We start from the raw sequence: 20,227 nt of genomic DNA on the forward strand, positions 1-20,227 counted from the left end.
CAGCACCGTCAAATTTGGATGTTGAAGTCCTACCCTGTGGTCCTGATGTGACTTGATTTAGAAATAGGGTTGCTATGGTGAAAGCAGTTAGATGAGGTTATTAAGGTGACCCTGATCCAATATAACTCAAACCTTTATGCCTTTTGGCGGGGGAAACTGGACACAGAGACAAACACATGGAGATTGCCACACGGAGACTGGTGTGATACTGCCACCAGCCATGTCTGCCAGAGCTAGGCCTGAGGCAGGAGACAGATCCTTTCCAGAGTCTTCAGAAGGATCATGACCTTGACAATCCTGTAGATCCTGCTTTCACCTGTCCCAGAACTGTGGGAAAATCAATTTTTGTCTTTCCTCACCCCCACCTGAAGCACTTTGTTATGAAACACCAGGGCAGTAATACATCCTGCATAAGGAAGGTGGCCTGACACCAGCCTCACTGTGTTGGAGCCCAGAGCCATATGACACAGAAGTGTATTTGAGGCACTGTCATCTCTGTCACAGAGCTATTGTCCTTGCTGTGGCTGGGGGTGGGGGCTGCAGCCAGTGCTCCTCTGGCTGCCAAAGCTCCAGTTTGAGGTCGCACCTTGCTTGGGAACACCAGAAACACCTCATATCACATTTGGTCCCTTCAAAACACAACACTTGGCTGAGGCTCTGGGAGGCTCCCCTGCTGCAGAGGGAATGTGGATGGCTAAGGCCAGCAGCAGGGTGGAGGCCCAGCCCTAGGAGGCTGTGAAAATGAGACCACAAAAAGAAGTTGCCTTCTTCCTCAGGGGAAACGGAGTCTGGGACTGTGTGTGTGGTATATTGTGTGGTGTGTATGTATGTCTGTGAGCGGTGGTGGGGGGCAGGGGTAGGGGTAGCCAGAAAGATGTGAAGGTTTTGGCATCGCAGCCCCAAAGCTGCTCTCAGCCCACCCTCATGAGAGCCAGGGCCTGGGAGCCAGGATGCTGCTGAAGGGCTCAGGCTCCTCAAGATGAGACTGAGGAGGTGCAAAAGGCAGCAGCCATCTTGACATGGTTGCAGGGTCACCAGAATCTCCCCACAATCCCACCTACCCATCGCTAGCCCCTATCCTCTCTGTCCCCATTCCCACACTTCTCTCTTAGCCCCTGCAGCTCATATCACAGAGGAAGGCACATCCACATCATACTGTGTTCTATTGGCAGCTTTTAGATCCACTGGACACAAATAAAGAAACCCACAATCTGCTTAATTCCGGCCTATGGGATTATGTAGCTGGGGTCATGTAATAACCCTCTTAAGTGACAGTTGCCTTTTAACGAGGTATACCAAGAAGAGAGAGATGGTGAGGGGGCATGTGGGTGTGGCTTGGAAGGGAAGGCGGGGCCCAGGCACTGTACCCTCTCCAGGAACCACTCTGGCCTGCTGCCCAGGCCATCAATGCGGATGCGCATCTTGGTGAAAGGAGCGATGTCCAGAATCTCCATGATGAAGGTGTCATTCTGTTCCCTCTCAAACCTGGGGGCAAGAAGAAGAGTGTGAGGGAGGGAACTGCCTCTGGCCAGAGACCAGATTTGAGATAAAGAGAGAAGACAGATGGGGTCTTTACTCAACCCCATCTCTGCTCCCAGAAATTCCCCATCAAAGACTGGGTTAAGCAGGTTTAGCCAATAGAAATGGCTCTGAGCCAAGAGCTACTGGTTCTGGGTTCTAATTTAATTTGCCAGTCATCTCAAACAGTTCCATTTTTTTTTTGCCAGTCCTGGGGCTTGAACTCATGGCCTGAGCACTGTTACTGGCTTCTTTTTGCTCAAGGTTAGCACCCTACCACTTGAGCCACAGTGCCACTTCTGGCCTTTTTCCATGTATGTGGTGCTGAGGAATCAAACCCAGGGCTTCATGTATATGAGGCAAGCACCCTTGCCACTAGGCCATACTCCCAGCCCTGCAAACAGTTCCATTCTTGAGTCTGGGTTTCCTTACCTATAGTCACTCACCCTGCAGTGTCGTACAGTTGTTGTGGAGAAGCTTCAAATGATATTCTGTGCACAGCAGAGCTACCATGAATGGAGGTGCAGGTCATACGCTGTGCAAGTCTAAAAGGCATCTCTGTTTTCTATGTGCAATATGTACCATGGAACACAGTGGCCCCAGATTGGGAGTTTTTCTGACAACTGTAATGGGGTAGCAGATAGAAAGTAGTGTTGCTTTTGTTGCTATCGCTATTTTTTTTTCTGCTGAATGATTTCATCATCTCAGCGATGCTCTATCTTTATTGCTCTTCCCACGGTGCCACCTGTACAGCACGACCTTCAATGGTGACTGATTCCAGATGACACTGCTGACAAGCCTCTGGGGAAGTGCAGGTGGCCCTGAAGAGATGACGCCAAATGGCAATTGTCATGCTTCCTTGGATACATCACACGTTTAAAAAAGTATACCACAGCCAGTGGGAAGCAAGATTACCAGTGCTGTCTAGTGAGAGCAAAGTACTCCTTGTCTTAGCTGTGTTCTTCGTGGTCGAACACAGATGATCCTGTTTTGGTAACTTGCTGTGTGCATGTATGATTAATAGGGGTGAAAAATCTATTCTAGATTGGGGAGTTTAGCTGGGGAGAGTCTAGCTGTGACTGTTGACTTTTGGTTTCTGGTTTCAGCATCTAACAAGGAATGTCACAGCAGACAAATCTCCCAATACCGTGTGTGTGTATGTGTGTGTGTGTGTGTGTGTGTGTGTGTGAGAGAGAGAGAGAGAGAGAGAGAGAGAGAGCATGTATATGTATATTTCAGCCTCTACCCTGTTACTCCACCTTTCTTGAGGAAAGTTTCACCTTGTACAACACCAAGCTGTGCCAATAACACATGCCCAGCCCCCAATCAAAATACAGACACTTGCTGGGCATGGTGGCTCAAGCCTGTTAGCCTAGCTACATGGAGGTGGAGATCAGTGGATTGTGGTTTGAGAGCAGCCCAAGCATTGTTTGTGATACTCTATCTTAGCTAATGTCTGGATGCAGTGGCTTGCACTTGTTATGCCAGCTACATGGGAAACTCAATGGCTGGGCATAGTGCCACGTGTCTGTCATTCCTAGCAATTTGGGGATGTACAAGTAGTGAAATTGTAGTCCAGGCTGTCAGGGGATAAAGCTAGACCCTGCCTCAAATATAACCAATGAAAAAATGTGGCTCCTCTGTGGCTCAAGTGGTAAAAGTACCTGTCTAGCAAGCATGAGGCACTGAGTTCAATTTGCAGAATTACCAACAAATTTAAAGAGGTAAAAGTGGTGTGAGTCCTCCAGGGCACCGGTAAATTATTCTACCAAATGCATATTCAGATAATCCAAACACCCCATCCTGGGTAAGAGTAAGCCCTGAGCTTGCAAGCCAGACCAACTAATCAACCCTTATGCAGAAAAAGAAAACACTTTAACAGGAGCATTACAGTGTGATTGTGTTTATTGTAATAAGGTTTCAAGTGACTTTTTTTATTTTGAATTTTGGTACTCCCAGAGAACACACACACACACACACACACACACACACACACACATTTTCCCTCTCTCCCATCCCTCTCACTTCCTCCTTTACTTCAGCAATGATGCACTAGATATCTGAAACATAAGGTAGAATGTAGGTGTGAGATAATTACGTGGAAAAAATATCTGAGAATTTGGGGGTGGGTAGAGCTTAGGGTGTTGCACAGGAAAACTCTTTGGAATTGAACTGCAAAGGGACAATAGCCAGGCCGTGCATAAAAACTGAATTCTGATATACAATCTCCGCAGCCACCATACCAGGAAACCACACAGCCTCTCCCACAATTGACTCGGAATGGTCAGGACTTGGGCAGGGCCTGCCAGCTTCCCTGTGCTGTCCACATTTCCAACTTAAGACCAACCAAAAGGACCAAATCCGTTCTCTTATTTAATCACATAGATTGCCCTGCTTCTTAGTTCATAAGAGAGTCCCTTCACCCAGCCTCCCTAGTGTCAACATCTTCCATTGCTACAGGACAACGGGCAAAGCCAGGAAATGAACAATAAAGCAGCACTGTCAGGTAATCTGCAGACTGAATCAGACTGAATGAGCAGAGGAAGGAGAGGAGAAGAAAGCTGCGATGTGTTGGTCATAACTATGGGTTGCTATAGGATCAAGGAAGGCTTTCTGGGAGGAAGATTTGAAAGAGAAAGGAGTTGAGATAGGAGGAACAAAGATGTGGTGGCTGGAACCCTCTTTGTTGGTGTGCAGGGAGCATGACAGGCCCAGTCAGTTTATGGGAAGGGTAGGGCAGAGGGCTGGATATGAGAAGGGCCTGGGGCTGGCCCACTTGGGTTACCTGGCCTTCTTCTTGTCCAGCTGCACCTCTTCTGTGCTCCCATTGATGCCATACAGTGTCATGAAGATGTTGGAGTCGGTGCCCCCACCAACCACATCTCCTGTCCATACTGTCATTTCATAAAGCACCTGCCATGAAAGGGGCATGGCCTGAGCCTTGTGCTCACATACCAACACCCTAACCCACCTTAGCCTTTCAAATGCTCAGAGTACAGATGTGGTCTCCACTGTCAGCAAAGCCCCAGGGTTGACCACTCTTTCTCAGACTCTGCAAGGTGGTGAGACAGTGGTGTCACGAGCCACCCAGGGCTCCATTTGAATACCAGACCTGCATCTGCTGACACTGGGTGGATGCCCTCTGTGTCCCTCACTGGCCTCTGTCTTTCCTGTTGTAAAACAGGGACCCTGTTTGCAGAGTTTTAAGAGCCACAGGCCAATTTGTATGACTGCCAGCTCTGGGCCTGCCACATGTACAGACTCAGGAAGCAGCAGTGGTTCTGCCTGGCCCCCACTTCCGGTTCCAGCCAGCTCACACCCTGAGGTCTGGGTGAGGAGTGTCGCTGGGGGTGACATTGAAGGGAATGCTAGCTCAAGCCACTCAAGTAGGAAGTTGCCTGGTTACCCAATTTTCACGGTAGATCACCATTTTGCCCAAAGGATTGAACTCCCTTTGCCTATGTCCACTGGGGAATGTGCACTGAGGCTCTGCCTTGCTCTTCCTCTGAGAGGCAGCCTTGGGCAAGGAGTGCACCCATACCAATATCTAGTGTTCTGTGGTCCTGGATCTTGATTCCGTTCCCTCTCACACAGTTCCCACACACTAGCAAGTCTAAAGGTACAGGAGAGGCAGAGGAATGGCTGGGCTGAGTGTCGATCCCCTTTGACTGTATCTGGTCCCTTTCAGCTCCCATAGTTGCCATTCCCTGTCTCCTCTGTACAGGTACGTGGTCTCCACCACCCATAGCAGAACCCAAGAGGATTGGGTTGCAGTGGTCACATCACTGTGCAAGGTAGTGCCTTTCTAGCAATATGTAGAATCCTCTCTAGAACACTGAAAGGTTGTATTATGTACAGACCTGGCCCTCAGAGAACTTAGGACACACTTGTGGAAAAATGTATGAAGAGCTCATGTGCGTGTGTGTGTGTGTGTGTGTGTGTGTGTGTCTGTGTGTGTGCATGAGTGAGTGTGGTACTGGGGCTTGAACTCACTGTCCCTTATATTTTTCCCTCAAATCTGGTGCTCTACCACTTGAGCCACACCTCTACTTCCAACTTTCTGGTGGTTATTCAGAGGTGAGAGTCTCAGGGACCTTACTGCCAGGACTGGCTTCAAACTCTGATCCTTAGATCTCAGCCTCCTGAGTACTTAAGATTACAGGTATGAGCCGCTGGTGCCTGGCTCAACATGAAATGCTCTTACCTTATCAGGAGCAATGTAGACCATTCTCAAAGGACACATAGGGTGTCCAAGAGTGGCTACTGGGAACAGGAAGCCTCACCCTCTCTCACTGTCATCCAGACAGACACAGAAAATAGAATGGCCAAAATAAGTGCTTTGGTGGCCCCATCAGCCCCTGTGTTCTGTGTCCATCTTTCTCCCTTTTTACACAGCCATTACATCCCTCTTTATGTAATCAGAGTATTTCCGACAGAAGCAGGTCTCCTGTAATTCCGGCCTGCTATCGGGTATCCTGGGGAGAAGGCCAAATCCAAAGGGCCCTGTGCTTCTTTGTAAAGTGACAAGCCTGTGTTCTTTTGTTCTGTGAATAGCAAGGATGTGGATGTGGATTTTCCTGGCCTAGAGGCAGGGAGGGGGCACAGCTGCCCTGAGCGGGGTGTGATGTGAGCTGGGGGGGCAGGGAGTGGCACACACACAGGCACATAGAGGCTGGGAAGTGGGTCAGGGTGGAGGCCCTGCATGAATGGCGTGCACACCCACACAGTGTGTCTGGCCACAGATGGAGCTGTCTGGAAGGGGGGGGGGGCGGAGACTGGCTATGGGGCGGAATTCTGCTTTCCTGCAGGGGAGGGGAAGGCACTTCCCACCCCAACTCACAATCTTGCTATTTCTATATAGAACCCAGGCAGGGCTATTCATCTTTTCACCTTGGTGGAGTGGCCTCAGACTTACACTGAGTATCCCTTCTGATAATCTTACACTGATGAGAGAGGAATAGAAGCCCATAGGATTATGGCCTGAAGGCTTTTGGTCCACCAATGGGCTACGTGTACCGGGGCTCCAGCCACTGAGACATCCTGCCTCCTTCCTGCTTGGCCCCGATCTTTGAATTCATATATGTCCCAGGTCATTTGGCTACCAAGATCAAGAACAAGGAAAGTTCAGGGTTCCTGTCTTTCAAGCTTTTCCATCAATAAAGGTATGGACAACACTCCCCACACTGTGAGAGCTAGAGGCTCAGGTTCACACAGCAACAGACTAAAACCAAAGACAGTATGGCCTCCTGACTCCTAGCTAAGTGATACTAGCCAGTGTACCAGGGTGTGGCTTCTGGCACTCCAGTGACAGCCTTCCCACTTATTTCACTTCTCTCTCTCTCCTGCTGTCCCCACCTGCAGGCATACCCACATACCTTTACCCCAATGTTCACCACCATGGCATCCAGGAGGTCAAAGACACGGGAGGTTACGCCATCACCTCGGTCCTTGGCGAGCCAGCAGTTACAGCGCAATGTATACTTGGTGCCTTGGGTTGGCACTGACAAACACAGCTCTTCCACCAGCCAGCAGCTCTCAGGGGAAGCTCCATCATGGCCCAGCTGTGTATATAGGTGAGGTGGGCACACAAACTCTGTGAAGATCTTGGTACAACTCAGAAGAAAGATCTCCCTGCTCAGAGTTCCCCTTGCTGTTGTGTATCCCCATCCCTTAGTGTTTTCTTCTAACGTGCTGGGCCTGAGGACCTCTCATGAGGGTGATATTTTTGCATATTGAACTAAAGCCCCTAAGCAGATGACCTGAGTTAATCAAAAGTTGACTCTGTGTGTGCCTGAGTCAGGTGAACTCTTTCAGCAAGGTTCTGGACATCAGAGATGGAAGATAGAGAAGCCTGAAAGCAGAGGAGCTCCCCTCCCCCTGGCCTAGAACAAGCTCCCTGTGAGGCTTTGGAAAGTGCTACGTGGAGAGGAAAGGTGGGTGGCCCCTGGGAACTGAAGGCCTCAGTCCTACAACCCCAAGAAAATGGATTTGGACAACAACCAGAGAGCTTGGAAGAGGACTCCCCAAGACTCAGACAAGATGGCAGCCTTGGCTTTAGCAGCTTTCCTCCCCAGGGGCTTTGAGAAGTGCCTCCTACGAAACCATACTCTGACCCATAAAATATCATACACTTGTGTGTTTTGAGTTACTACATTGGTGGTAATTTGTTAGACAGCACAAGAAAATACATAGCCTCTCTATTGGGTGTATGGAAAATATAGACAAAAAGGGGGTGGGCAGCTCTAAGTCACTCAGCTCATGGGTAGCTGAGCTCAGGAGATCCTCCTTCCCTTCCTGCTCTGAAGGGTTCCAGTCATTCTCCTGCCTGGCCTGTACTCTCCACCTCATGTACTGATCAGTTCCTTCCTACCCTGTAATGGTCACCATTACAGAGCCCCAAGGCCAGTACCTCTATTTTCTTGATGACACCCACATCTAAGCCTCCGACATAGAACTCCTCCACGGAGCCGCAGCTGAAGCCCCTCTTCCCTTGAGGGTAATCCAGCCAGATGCGGTTGCTGCGCTCATCGTCCTCCCCGAAGAGTAAGATGAAGGCTCGGCTGTCGGTGGCTGCATCCTTGTGCTTCCCAGTGGTAACTGACACATAGTAGGGAATAACTGCAAGAGATTTGGGGTCCTATCTGGACAAGTGCACTGTTGCTGGACAAGGGGCACTGTCCCTTGTAGACTTGCAAATGACCTCTAGAGTGCCCTGAGCTCAGCTTCCAGCCCAGCAACCAAAGCAATGAAACCTCCCAGATGGACTGCGCATTCATTGTGGTGCCCATCTACTCTCCAGGATGAAGGGGGTGGGAAGATCAGCAAGAGTGTGTTCATTACTCCTGTTGGAAGTCAAGCTTCAAAAGCTTTCCTGACCAATGATCTTAATTGAACTTAGTCTTGTGAGGTAAAGAAGAGTAGAAACAATAACCATTCACTAAGATGGGGAACTAGATGCCTTAGAGGCTTATCTTATCACAGTTGGCAAAAGCAAGGTCTCATAAAAGTAGGAGTCTGAGGAAGAAATAATAAAAATGTATGCTATATATAACATGGTGAGTGAGAATGCTGGGAAACATCTGTTTCCAAGTCAAACCAGATTAGTCAGCATAAAAACATGTTCAGGAGCCAAGCACCAGTGGCTCATGCCTATAATCCTAGCTACTCGAGGCTGAGATCTGAGAATTGTGGTTGGAAGCCAGCCTAAGTAAGAAAGTCCACGAGACTCTTTAACCTTGAGTGAAAAGCTCAGGCTCTGAGTTCAATCCCCAGCACAAAAATGAACAAACAATGACAACAACAATATTGTCCAAAAAAGAAATGTACTCATTTCTGATTTATGAAATGATAACCCCTTTGTAAAACACATTAATGACATTAAAATTATATTTTAAAAAAACACTTGTTCCCATAATGTGGCTTAGATTTTTAGGTATCCACTCAGTGTCCAATCTCCTGGCATAGAGTAGTTCTAATATGTAAGTAGCCATTGTTAAGTGGATTTCTGGGAAAATCTAGGGATGACCCTATTGGAAGGAGTATGTCCCTTATATCCCTTATCATTCTGTTCATTCTGATTGGAATGTGGATGGCTGGAGCTCCAATAGTCATCTTGAGGATGGAAGCCATTTCTAAGGGTTCCAGAGTAACCCAGTTGATGGAATCTTAAATCCCTGATAATCTATCTTTTAACTTTTATGCAAGAGAAAAATAAGTCTAAATTTATTTAAGCCACTGTCTCTAGGTCTCTGTCCTTTGCAGTTGGTAATGGATAAAGTGGGAAACCCTCTCCCAGCTCATCTCCCTCAGTGGACTGGGAGACACTGTCCTGTATCATTGGATGAGGTTATGTGATCTGCATCTCTTTGGAAAGTTTCTAGATTAGTCCTTCCTGGCTGGAGTTACTTACATTGCTTCCTGCACCTGTGAGTGACCTTGTTTTATCTTTTCAAGGGGAACCCCATCAGAGTCTTATTCACGATGAGAGGGTGGGATGTGGGCACACTGGCTTTCTCTGTCTGACCCTACAGGTCCACCAATGGCATCCTGGAGGGGGGAATATTATGGTGGTTGTACTCATGCTTACGATAACTGACCAGGAAGGCAGGCATTTACGTATTCCATAGACAAATATTCCATAGACAAAATCTCAAAAATCTTTCATATAAAATAAGCTTACCAGGAATTATAACATTGGTTTTTATTGTCATTGCTGCACTGTTTCTTTAGTTTTCTTGCTCTCCTCCCCTTCCTCCCTCCCTCTCTCCCTCCCTCCCTCCCTCCCTCCCTCCCTCTCTCTCTCTCTCTCTCTCTCTCTCTGTCTGCTGATTTTTTTGTTTTTGTTTTTTAATAGTACTGGAGTTTGAACTTAGGGCATTATTCTTGCTAGTCTGGTACTCTACTGCTGAGCCACACTTCTAGCCCAATTCTTGGCTGGTTATTTTTGAGACAGGATCTCACATTCTACTGTCTGAGCCATGTGCCTGAGCTATGATCTGCCTACTTTATGTTTTCTGAGATCACAGGTGCTCACCAATGTGTCTAAGCTTCCTTAAGTTAAGGCCAAGTTTTGGGGAATTTTCTTCCTGTGCTGACCCAGTACCTCAATCCTACCAATATTAGCTTTGGATGACAAGAACACAACACTGCACCTAGATACGAGTTGAGAAACCTTCTCATGAACTATTCTGCCCAAGCTGGTTTCAAATGGTGCTCTTCTCATTCTCAGCCTACCTAGTAGTTATGATTAGGGGCATGAGCCACTGGTGTCTAGCGATGGTACTATTTCATGAAGAAAGAAAAAAACTGAAGCTAAGATATTAACTTGTTCAAAGATGGCTTCATTGTCAGGATCAGAAATGGAGCTTGAATCTCTAAACTACCAGCCTGGAATTTCTTTTCTGGCCACTGCCACTCACTATGTCCTGTTTTGTGTGGCTAAAGGTTTTGAGTGGTGGGCTGGTGATAAGTGAGGATTCTACCATTGCTATTAGCTTATGTCTGGTGGTCCCAGGTTCTATAGGTGAAAGTCTGAATCAGGGCAAAATGTACCAGGACACTCTCCTAGACACATCAGCACCCAACATCTTTTCGCCTCTGCTTCTCCATTTGAATAGGGGGCTTATTTCTGCCCAGGGTTGTGAGATGAAAACAGGCACTCTTTCCATATGAATACTCTATTAATTATAAAGCACTAAGTGAATTCATCAACAACAGTTGGGCTAAAGGATGGCTTTTCCAACAACAGCTTCATATTAATTCCATGTTTCCTGTTCCTCTTTTTTGCTAGTCATGGGGCTTGAACTGTGGGCCTGGGCAGTGTTCCTGAGCTCTCTTGTTCAAAGCTAGTGCTCTACCACTGGAGCCACAGCACTCCTTTGGGTTTTCTGGTGGTTAACTGAAGAATCTCATAGACTTTCCTGCCTGGGCTGGCTTTGAACCATAATCCTCAATTCTCAGCTTCCCGAGTAGCTGGGATTACAGGCATGAGCCACTGGTGCCCAGCTTCCTGTTCCTCTTCTAATAACCTCCCTGTTCAGCTTACCTGGGCCCTCTTGAACGTAGTCAACCATGGGCCCTGTCACTGTGGCAATGTCTACATCAGCCATCTTGGAGCTCAGGGCAATCTCCCAGAAGTCAGCGGGGCTGCTGCAGTTGCTACTTCGGTCCCCAGTGTACTCCTATTCAGAAAAGTCTGGCCTCAGCCCATTATAATTCCAGTGCCATCGGCCCAATGAACCACCCTTCAGCTACCAAGATGGTGACAAGTCATGGCTGATCCAAAGTCCCAACTACCTTGCCTGTACCTTCTCATAAAAGAGCCTCTCCAGTCGACCATCCTCCTTCTTCAAAGATAGCCAGCGCCCACAGAGGAACAGGAACTCATCCTCATTGGTGTCATTCCAGATTTCCACCTTCTCCACATACCAGTCTGCACACCACTTGGTGTTGTCATGGCGGAGTTTGATTTTGTAGATGACACCCAGATCAGCAGCTTCAATGATGAAGGTGTCAGCCTGGACAAATCAAGTGTGAAGACTTGGGTGAGGTGAGCCTCACTTCAATACCCCTACTCCTAACTTCAGGATTGTCCATTCACCTTGATTTGAGGCTGAATAGACATTCCCAGTCAAGGAGCCCACCAAGACCAACTACCTAGAATTTGTTTCGCGTTCAAGTTCAAGGCCTCATTTCCCCAATGGCCCTATTTTACAATGCGCTTGTATGTGTAATTCCTTGGAGTAAATTGCCTTTTCTCACATTCCTCTTGAGATGAACCTGTGGGTGTTTACTGAGCCACATACACATCCCTCCTAGGGCGTTTGGAGGATGGAGGGCGTTTGGAGGATGGAGGGCGTTTGGAGGATGGAATGTATGTGAGTGGGCATGGGACCTTAGGTCATGACAGTGTCAAATGAGGGGTACTTGGCTTAGTTCTAATGAGTTCAAGCACGGGCAATTGGCTGAGTTCATTAGCATAAAATTAGGAGGCAAACAATTCCACTTGTTCACATCTGTCATAGAGGAAGATGTTCACACGATGTTTATTGTAGGACAGCTTTCACAGTGGGAAAGTAGAAGCCATCTGGGGGTCTACCAGTTGGGGAACAGCTTAATAACTCTGGCACAGCCTTCCCTGTGGGGTGGATGTGTGCGCTTGTTACAAAGAACAGTCATCTATGTTTGAATAACATAATATAGAAAGATTTCCAGGACATCCCACTGAATATCAAAGGCAAGCTGAAGAAGTATTTTTATAGCATGATGCCTTTTATGTGAAATGTGAAACCATAGATCAGCACCATCTATTTTCTATCAGCTTATGGGCATGTAAGTGAGCAAACATTTGGAAAGGTATTGACACAGGAGAAAGGGTAGGACATTATAGAAGTGGGCCCAGTGGTCTGCTGGGGACAAAACTGATGGGCCTTACAAGGCCAGTTATGAAGGTTGGCAAATAGTGTGAAGCACTGAGGTGATATTTAGTATCTGTGAGGACCCTGAAATGCTGAAGTAAGGAGTGGCTCCATCAGCTCTGAATAGATAAACCAAAGTTTCTGCACATCCCCAGAAGAGCTGGTCCCTAGGTGACCAGGCCTAGGAAGGTGAAGGAAAGTGGGGTAAACCCAGAGTGCCCTACCTACCGTTCCTTTCTCAAACTTGTTGATGCGGTTCTCTGACTTGCCAAGGTAGCGCTCCCCGGTGTCCCCTAGGTCTCCGTAGATAGTGATGTAGACCTTAGCATCCGTCCCTGCCCCAGGGACATTCCCTGTGAAGATCTGCACTGAATACAGCACAACTGGCAGCAGAAAGACAGACATAGGGGAGAGAAAGATGGCAACACATTAGGTTCTGAGCAAACAGATCTAAAGGCCTATGAAAGTCTAGTCCTGCTTAGGTCTTGCTGCAGAGACACCTCTGTTTGATTTAGAAAAGCAAGGAGTGTGAGCTGCTTACACCTATGGCTACAGACACCTTTGAACCCACAATATGATTCCTGGGTGCTGCAGCATCATGCCCTCCCCTGCCTCCCAGCCTCCCAGGATGCTGCTTCATTTTATGAGTTCCTCACTTCAGCCCAGCCAGTGGTCTCCATGTTCTCCCTGCTCCACCTCCCCAGCCCTAAGCTCTCATCTTTCACAGCCTACCGCATCTTTCTTGAGTTCTTGACTCTTTTTTTTTTTGGCCAGTTCTAGGGCTGAACTCGGGGCCTGAGCACTATTCCTGGCTTCTTTTTGCTCAAAGCTAGCACTCTGCCAACTTGAGCCACAGCGCCACTTCTGGCCTTCTCTATATATGTGGTGCTGAGGAATCGAACCTAGGGCTTCATGTACACGAGGCAAGCACTCTTGCCACTAGGCCATATTCCCAGCTCCAGAGTTCCTGACTCTGAAGAACAACTTCGTTCCTTCCCACTCTCATTACCTGTGGCCATCTCCACTTGGACAAGACCCCAGCATCACAAGTTCACATATCCAAATTGAACTCTGACACTCCTGTACCTTCACCTATAAACCTACCCGCCCACCTTCCCTCTCTCCTCTCTCAGTCCCCAAGTCTCCAAAGTCCTTTGATTCACTATGAATTTCCCAATACAAGTAGGAGCCAGAGAACTGCCAGAGCACTGAATGGGGTGGGGACCCCACTCAGCTCCATGAAAAACCCAGCCAGCGTTTCCACATGCCGCATGAATAGATGAAATCATCTCTTTGTTGCTTAAAAGAGCCAGCATTACCCAAGTCTGCCAGGCTAACACTGACATGAGGTAACATTAGGAATCTTGTCACAGCTTAGACACAACAGTGTCTAAGTCACACTTCTGGTGGCATTCAGGCCTGCTCCACATGCAGAATCATCACAGGTGGGCGGACCTGTTAGGACTCCTTTTCTAAGAGCCCTTGTCTGGGAGTGGGATGCTGTGTCCCCAGGGGCTGTGACTAAATGGCTTTCCAACTCCCCCACTGCTTTCTCCAGTCCTCTGGGAATTAGAAAAACTGATTCAGCTTCTGGGTGCTGAGCAATGCGGTTAGACCAGATCTAGCTATTTCTGGATCCTCCTCCCTCCCCATCCCACCCCGGCCACACAGCTCGTCAGGGAAAAGATGTTTCCTTAGAAACATCTCCAAGTACAGAGTGGGTTCTGTGGTGTGTGATTCATCCAGAACAACCCAAGTGTGCTGCCGGGACAGCTGTCCAGGGCATCATCTGGGGTCCAAGTAGACAAGAGACTCATCCCTTGACTGAAGAGCAAAGAAGATTTGGAGAAAGGGATATAGGTTGGGAGAGGTGTGCTACTGTACAGCTCATGTTATTTCTAAGTAAGGTGCCTCAGACTAAATGCAGTAGCCATAGGTATTTACGTTCAATAATTAAACAGGAAAATGATGTGTGTGTGTGTGTGTGTGTGTGTGTGTGTGTGTGTGTGTGTGTGTGTGTGTACCAGAGCTTGACCTCAGGGTTGTACTTTCACCTGGCTTTTCCACTCAAGGCTGGTGCTGTAATCACTTGAGCCACACTTCCACCTCAGATCTTTTCCTAGAGATAAGGGTCTTATAAACCTTTCTTCTCCTTCAGGCTTCAAACCCCAGCCCTCAGATCTCAGTCTCTTGAGTCGCTAGGATTACAGGTGTGAGCCACTGGCATGTGGCTGTCTGTCTCTGTGTGTGCCAGTTTTGAGGCTTGAGCTGAAGGACTGGGCACTGTCTTCTAAGTCCAGGCTGGCACTCTACCACTTGAGCCACAGCTCTACTTCAGCTTTTCTTTAGTTAATTGGAGATAAAAGTCTCTCAGACTTTCCTGCCCTGGCTGGCTTTTAATGATTATCCTCAGATCTCAGTCTTCTGAGTATGAGCCACAGGTGTCTAGCTGTGTTTTGTCTCTTAACTATTGGAGCATGGTGGCAGAGAGTTCTGAGGAATCTTGAGTTCTGTTCCAGTGTTTAAGAAGGCACTGTCACACGCATTTCAGCTGGATTTCCAAAGCTTCCCTGGTCATTACAAACACCCTGCTGGAGAAGCCCACAGGAGTCTTTGGAACTTCATCTGTGGCAGAAAATTTGACTTTTGCAGTGGAGTTGATATTTTGAAATAGCTGAAGTTTGTGAAGAGTGAATGGCAAGTGTATTAATGGGGTTGACATGAGCAGTGCTGTTGCTGGTCAAAACAGAGATATGACTGGTGAGTGGTGATGCGGGAAGAGTGTGTGTGTGTACACACCCACATGTGTGCACGCACACAAGTATGCATGCACACACATGCATACATACAATGTAAAGAGAGGAGAAGGCTGAGAAGTGAGCTTTGGAGAAAACCCACCTGACACAAGAAAGGAACCTAGCACTTAGTGGACTCTTTAGAGAGACAGGAAGATTCAGAATGGGGTCACTAACAATGAAAGAGGAAGAAACATAAGAAGTGAGTGGTGAGATAGGTGCATATTCTGCAAAGAAGATCACATCTATGAGGAATAGACAAAAGAGACTGACACATATAAGAAGTCATCCAAGCCGGGCAACTGGTGGTTCATGCAAGCTGGGAGTTGGTGGTTCATGCCTGTAATCTTAGCTACTCGGGAAGCTGAGATCTGAATATTGAGGTTCAAAGCCAGTCTGGATAGGAAAGTCAGTGAGACTTTTATCTCCTGTTAATCACGAGTAAGCCAGAGTAGAGCTGTGGCTCAAGTGGTAGAGGGTTAGCCTTGAGCATAAGAAGCTTAAGAAGCCCCAGAACTTGCACAAAAACAAAAACAAAACAAGAAACCAGTCAATAGCCTTGAGAGCTCAGCATCTGCACATAAAAACTGAAAGAAAGTGCATGATGGTCTCTGCTATGTCAAAAAGATTTCTTCTTTTCCTTTCCTTATCTCTCCCTTCTCTTTCATTTTCTTTTTTATTTCTAGCATTAGAGGTGGAATCCAATGTCTTTTAGGTAACTACTCAGCTTAACCTCAGGAATGTTCTTTAACTCATACTTATAGCAGCTGGGTCCAGCAAAGTAGAGAACATGTGTGAACTGACCACCAAATAAACAGAGTCCATTAACCAGTATAACTCAGGCACCAAACAGCCCCTGTTTGGATGTATTATTATCATGTTGGGTCAGCATGGGAGTGGAGCACAAACCTCCAAGGGAAATAAGTGAGATGAAGGCTGGCTGTGCCATTTTTAGCTGTGTGACCTTAGGCAGGTTATGTAACCTTTCCTCTCTCTAGCCTGAAGGTAACAATCACAGCATCCTTCTGCATGAGAAGGCTCAGACTGGCATGAGGCACATGTTCTCCAAAGAGGCCATGTTCTTAGAGCTGCCTATGATAATGAGGCACATCTCCCCACATACTTACTGTCTAGAGGCTCCTCCACTTCCTTGTAGACTTGCCTTAAGGAGCCATCTTTCATGTATTTCTCAGTGAAGATATCATAAGGGACCAGCTCTCGAATGGTCTTCTTATCATCCTCTGAGGTGGCAAGCCATCGATCACATGGGAATGTCAAGGTCTCTGTACCCTGGGGTGAGGATGAAAACCATACGTATTGCAGCTGCCAACCTCAGTGATTCATTAGCACATGGATACTTGTCAGGACCAAGGACAAGGACCATGGGGGCCTCACATAGCAAAAGTGTGGAGGAACCTTCCTGCCTAAATAGATCTCAATTTAAGGGTATGCACAACTGCATCAGGAGATCATATTTGATGGGTGGGGTTCCCAGGGTCACTACAAAATAAATATCTAAATCCCATCCCCAGACTCAAGTTCAGTGGATAAGGGCTCTTTGCTTTTAAATTCTCTCCACAACTGTGACCAAGATGTAGAATGCTGTGGTTTCCAGAATATATCCCAAGTAGTTTGAGGCAGGTTTTCTTCAGGAGTGGATCTGGAGTAGCAGCAACATGTTGGCCACTCGCTAATAGCATGGCCTCTGAAGAGCAGAGACATGTCTGCCAAGACTTTCCTCCTTGACCACTAAATCAGGTTCTAGAAGGTTCTGCCTGCCATCTGAGCTAGTTCCTCCACTCTGAATAAAGGGAGTGAATTTTTCTCCTCATATTTGAGCTCAGTAAAGTGCAAATTGTCAGTGTGGGACTCTGCTTTGAATTGGACAAAAGTCTTTTGGAATTGGACAAAAGAAAAAGGATAGACCCCTCATAAACTTACTTCCTTATCTGGGAGGAGCCTGCGGATGTCCACGTGTGAACAGTGCCATCCAGGATTTACACCTGTATTATCATGGCCAATCCGGATTTTTTCGATGATTTCACCCACATCCTCTAACTTGGAAAGGAGAAAAGACAGCAGATATTAGGAAAAAATCCTCCACCATACCACATCTCCCCAGGGCATCACTCTCAAGTCCCTTTGAACTTCCAGAGTCCCTTGTTCCCACCACATCTCTACTGCCCAGCTTAGTCACCCTGCCAACCCCTTGTACACTCCCTGCCCATACTTCTCTTTCCCACTCTCCACTTAGCCAGCCCTGACTTCAGCACTCAGTTAAGCCCACTTCTCTGGAAGTGGTCTCAGTCTTCAGGGTGGAGGCTGGCCTCCGTCTTCTATAACCTGTTATTGTAGCAGCTCCTTCCATGTTAGAGAACCGAACTGGGTATCTAAAGAGGAGTTCTGTTTTGGTCTATGCTCCTGTTTTGTTAGGCTGACTTCCAACCCCTAGTAGCCTCCCCTCACGACTTGACATTTTTTTTTGCCATGGGGTCTTGGCACATGCTCTGCCAGCCCCTCCACTTTCATTTTCTTTATTTAGTCTAATGACTACCCAATCTCATCATTCAGATCTCAGCTCAAGTGTTGCTTCCTATTGATTACTCCATAAAGCCCTTTGTACTTCTCCAAGAAGGTCAAATTTCTCTACAACAGTCTCTCATAGCATGGTCTACAGAGGGTTGTGAACTTCAAGAGGGCTTTGAGTCACTAAACAAATATCAGTGCTGTCAGGCTGACAATTAGTGGCAAGCATACTTGAACTTGGCCTTCCCTCTCTGAGAAGCACAGATGCCTGGGTGATGCCTGTGGGTCCACAAGATCTCCATGGAGGGAGGACTCAGATGCCTGGAAAGGCCAGTGAGCCAGAGAAAGAAGAGTCACTTCCTTCCCTCTGTTCACAGGCTTCTTTTCCTCCTTTCCTGTCACATCTTTTTATAGTTTGAGATATGTAGGTCTCTTGCCTTTCGTGGATCTTCCATGACCTTAATCCACAGCCAGTCAGTTGTAGGTACTGGGTGGCTGTCTTAGTTGTTAATTACTGCTCAGAAAGCCTAGAAGCTGCTACTTACAGACAGGGCTCTGAAAGATGGGCTCATCAGACATCCACATCAGAAGGGACCCTGACCTTCTCCTGGGACATGGCAGCATTAACAGGAAAGGTTCTGAAGCTGAACTGTTGAGTCCAAATCCCAGCTCTATTGTTTGGTGTCAACACTGAGCATGTTTCTCACCTTCCTTCTGCTGTTTGCTCATCTATGATGTGGAATGACTAGGGCTACCCTCTTGGAAATGCCAGGAGGATTCATGAGTTGATCCACATCAAGTTCTTAGAACAAGACTAGCAGGTGCGAAGGGTTCCACATCTCCTAGCTCTTATTATCTGTTCTCTTCCTGACCAGCCCTTTCCTCTTAAGATGGGCCACAGAGAAAAGGATTGGCTTGGTTAGGGGCTAGTGGCAGAATCAGAGTGAGGAATGACTTTCCACCCAGTATTCTACCTTTCAAGTGAAAAATCCATCAGAAAAGAAAAGGAGGGGGACGCAGGTAGGAGAGACAGAGGCTAAGAGACAAAGCTTTTACATTGGGTTCCAAGCTCTCATAGTCCCCAAACTCCTGAGAGATGTGAAAAGAAAAAAAATAGCAACAAATTACTGGCAAATTATAGCTGTCTATTAAGGAGGACTTCATTGATGAAAGTCCCCGGGCATTCTGCAGAAGTGTAACCACAGCCTTGGCCTCTGACGGCATTAGGCTCCGATGACTCATGTACCACGCCATCTCGAGTGGTGAAATGTTAGCTTTGTGTGAATAAATGAATCAGCCTTGCATTTTCTTTGTTAAGACTCAATAAAAGTGACAGAATTTCCCACAAATAGTCAACTGCTCTCAGAGAATGGATGAGGACCATGACTTGCCAAGGATAATAAGGCTGTTTCCAACCAGAAAATAAGGGATGTGTCTCCACTTGAAAGTCTAGGCTTCCCAGGTTCCTGGCAGCTTCATTCCTGCCTGCTCTCCACCTGAGTCCTATCGTGCTACTCTGTGCCCTCTGGCCAATCCTCAAGCCACATATTGTGCCTTTTTTCCCCCATGTCTGGGCCATTGGGCATGCCATTTTTTCTCAAGAATGCCTTTCCTCCTTGCTCCTGCTTATGTCTACTTCCATGTTTAGCTGAAAGCCACCTTTTCCAGTAAGCCTCTTCATTCACTAAACACTGTCAACAGAATCCTTAGCTATTCTATGGCCAAGAGTCTATATTCCAGAGTCAGTCCTCCTGGGCTTAGATCCTTCTCTCACAACATCCTAGCCACTAAATTCAGTTTCCCTGACTTTACCCAGGGATCAGTGCAGCACTGGGCTGTTGTGAGGGTTCAGTGAGTAGCTATAGATACATCTGGTATGTTAGTTTCTCTCACCCCCATAGTCAGTAGTGGTATCAATTAGCAGATGATTTAGCTTTGTATGAGGATCTGAAGCCCCCAACTATGTAGACCTTTGACATGAAGACCCAGCAAAAGTAGAGAGGTAGAGCAGCATAGATAGGAGAGACAGCAGTGAACAGACAAAGCTTTCACATGAGTCTCCAAGCCTTATACTTCACAAGAGTAGAAGCATGCAACCAGAGTCCAGATTATCTCCTTCTTTTATATTTCCCATTCATCCTATCACATCCCAGGGGACCCAGGGCAAGAGCCCTGAGTTTGCATTGAAGCAAAGCACATGGACTTCTGGGGTTCTGGTCCCAACATTCAGAGTAAACATAGAAGGGCTGAAGCCCTATTTGTTCAGACCTGAGAGAATGCTCTGGAAAATGAAGGATGTGCTTGTGCCAAATTGTTGATCAAAAGACTAAAAGTCAAGAAGTTGAAGCTTGAAAGCTGAGATCTATCTCCATGCAGTACTGGTAGTAAGATTCAAACCCATCTACATTCCAGCCTCAGCCTTTCTGGAAGCCTTGATCCATCCATGCATGTGTGGTAGAAGCACTGGAGATG

General features: G+C 47.2%; 1 protein-coding gene across 3 annotated transcripts in view; it reads right to left on the reverse strand.

Annotated features, from left to right (window-relative positions):
• The window catches only part of Loxhd1 (lipoxygenase homology PLAT domains 1), a 134,286-nt gene that overhangs the window by 22,375 nt on the left and 91,684 nt on the right, over positions 1-20,227 (reverse strand). For 2 of the 3 annotated variants that reach the window (XM_048363360.1, XM_048363358.1), the window contains 9 exons: positions 17,171-17,287; positions 16,357-16,519; positions 12,663-12,817; positions 11,325-11,534; positions 11,063-11,198; positions 7,928-8,136; positions 6,894-7,079; positions 4,304-4,431; positions 1,368-1,485 (listed from right to left, as the gene is read on the reverse strand). In XM_048363360.1, the coding sequence (XP_048219317.1) occupies positions 1,368-1,485; positions 4,304-4,431; positions 6,894-7,079; positions 7,928-8,136; positions 11,063-11,198; positions 11,325-11,534; positions 12,663-12,817; positions 16,357-16,519; positions 17,171-17,287 (1,422 nt within the window). The remainder of the gene's footprint in view (positions 1-1,367; positions 1,486-4,303; positions 4,432-6,893; positions 7,080-7,927; positions 8,137-11,062; positions 11,199-11,324; positions 11,535-12,662; positions 12,818-16,356; positions 16,520-17,170; positions 17,288-20,227) is intronic. The other variant, XM_048363359.1, reaches the window with a different exon arrangement.

The sequence above is a fragment of the Perognathus longimembris genome, chromosome 15, assembly GCF_023159225.1.
Source record: "Perognathus longimembris pacificus isolate PPM17 chromosome 15, ASM2315922v1, whole genome shotgun sequence".
NCBI lineage: Eukaryota > Metazoa > Chordata > Mammalia > Rodentia > Heteromyidae > Perognathus > Perognathus longimembris.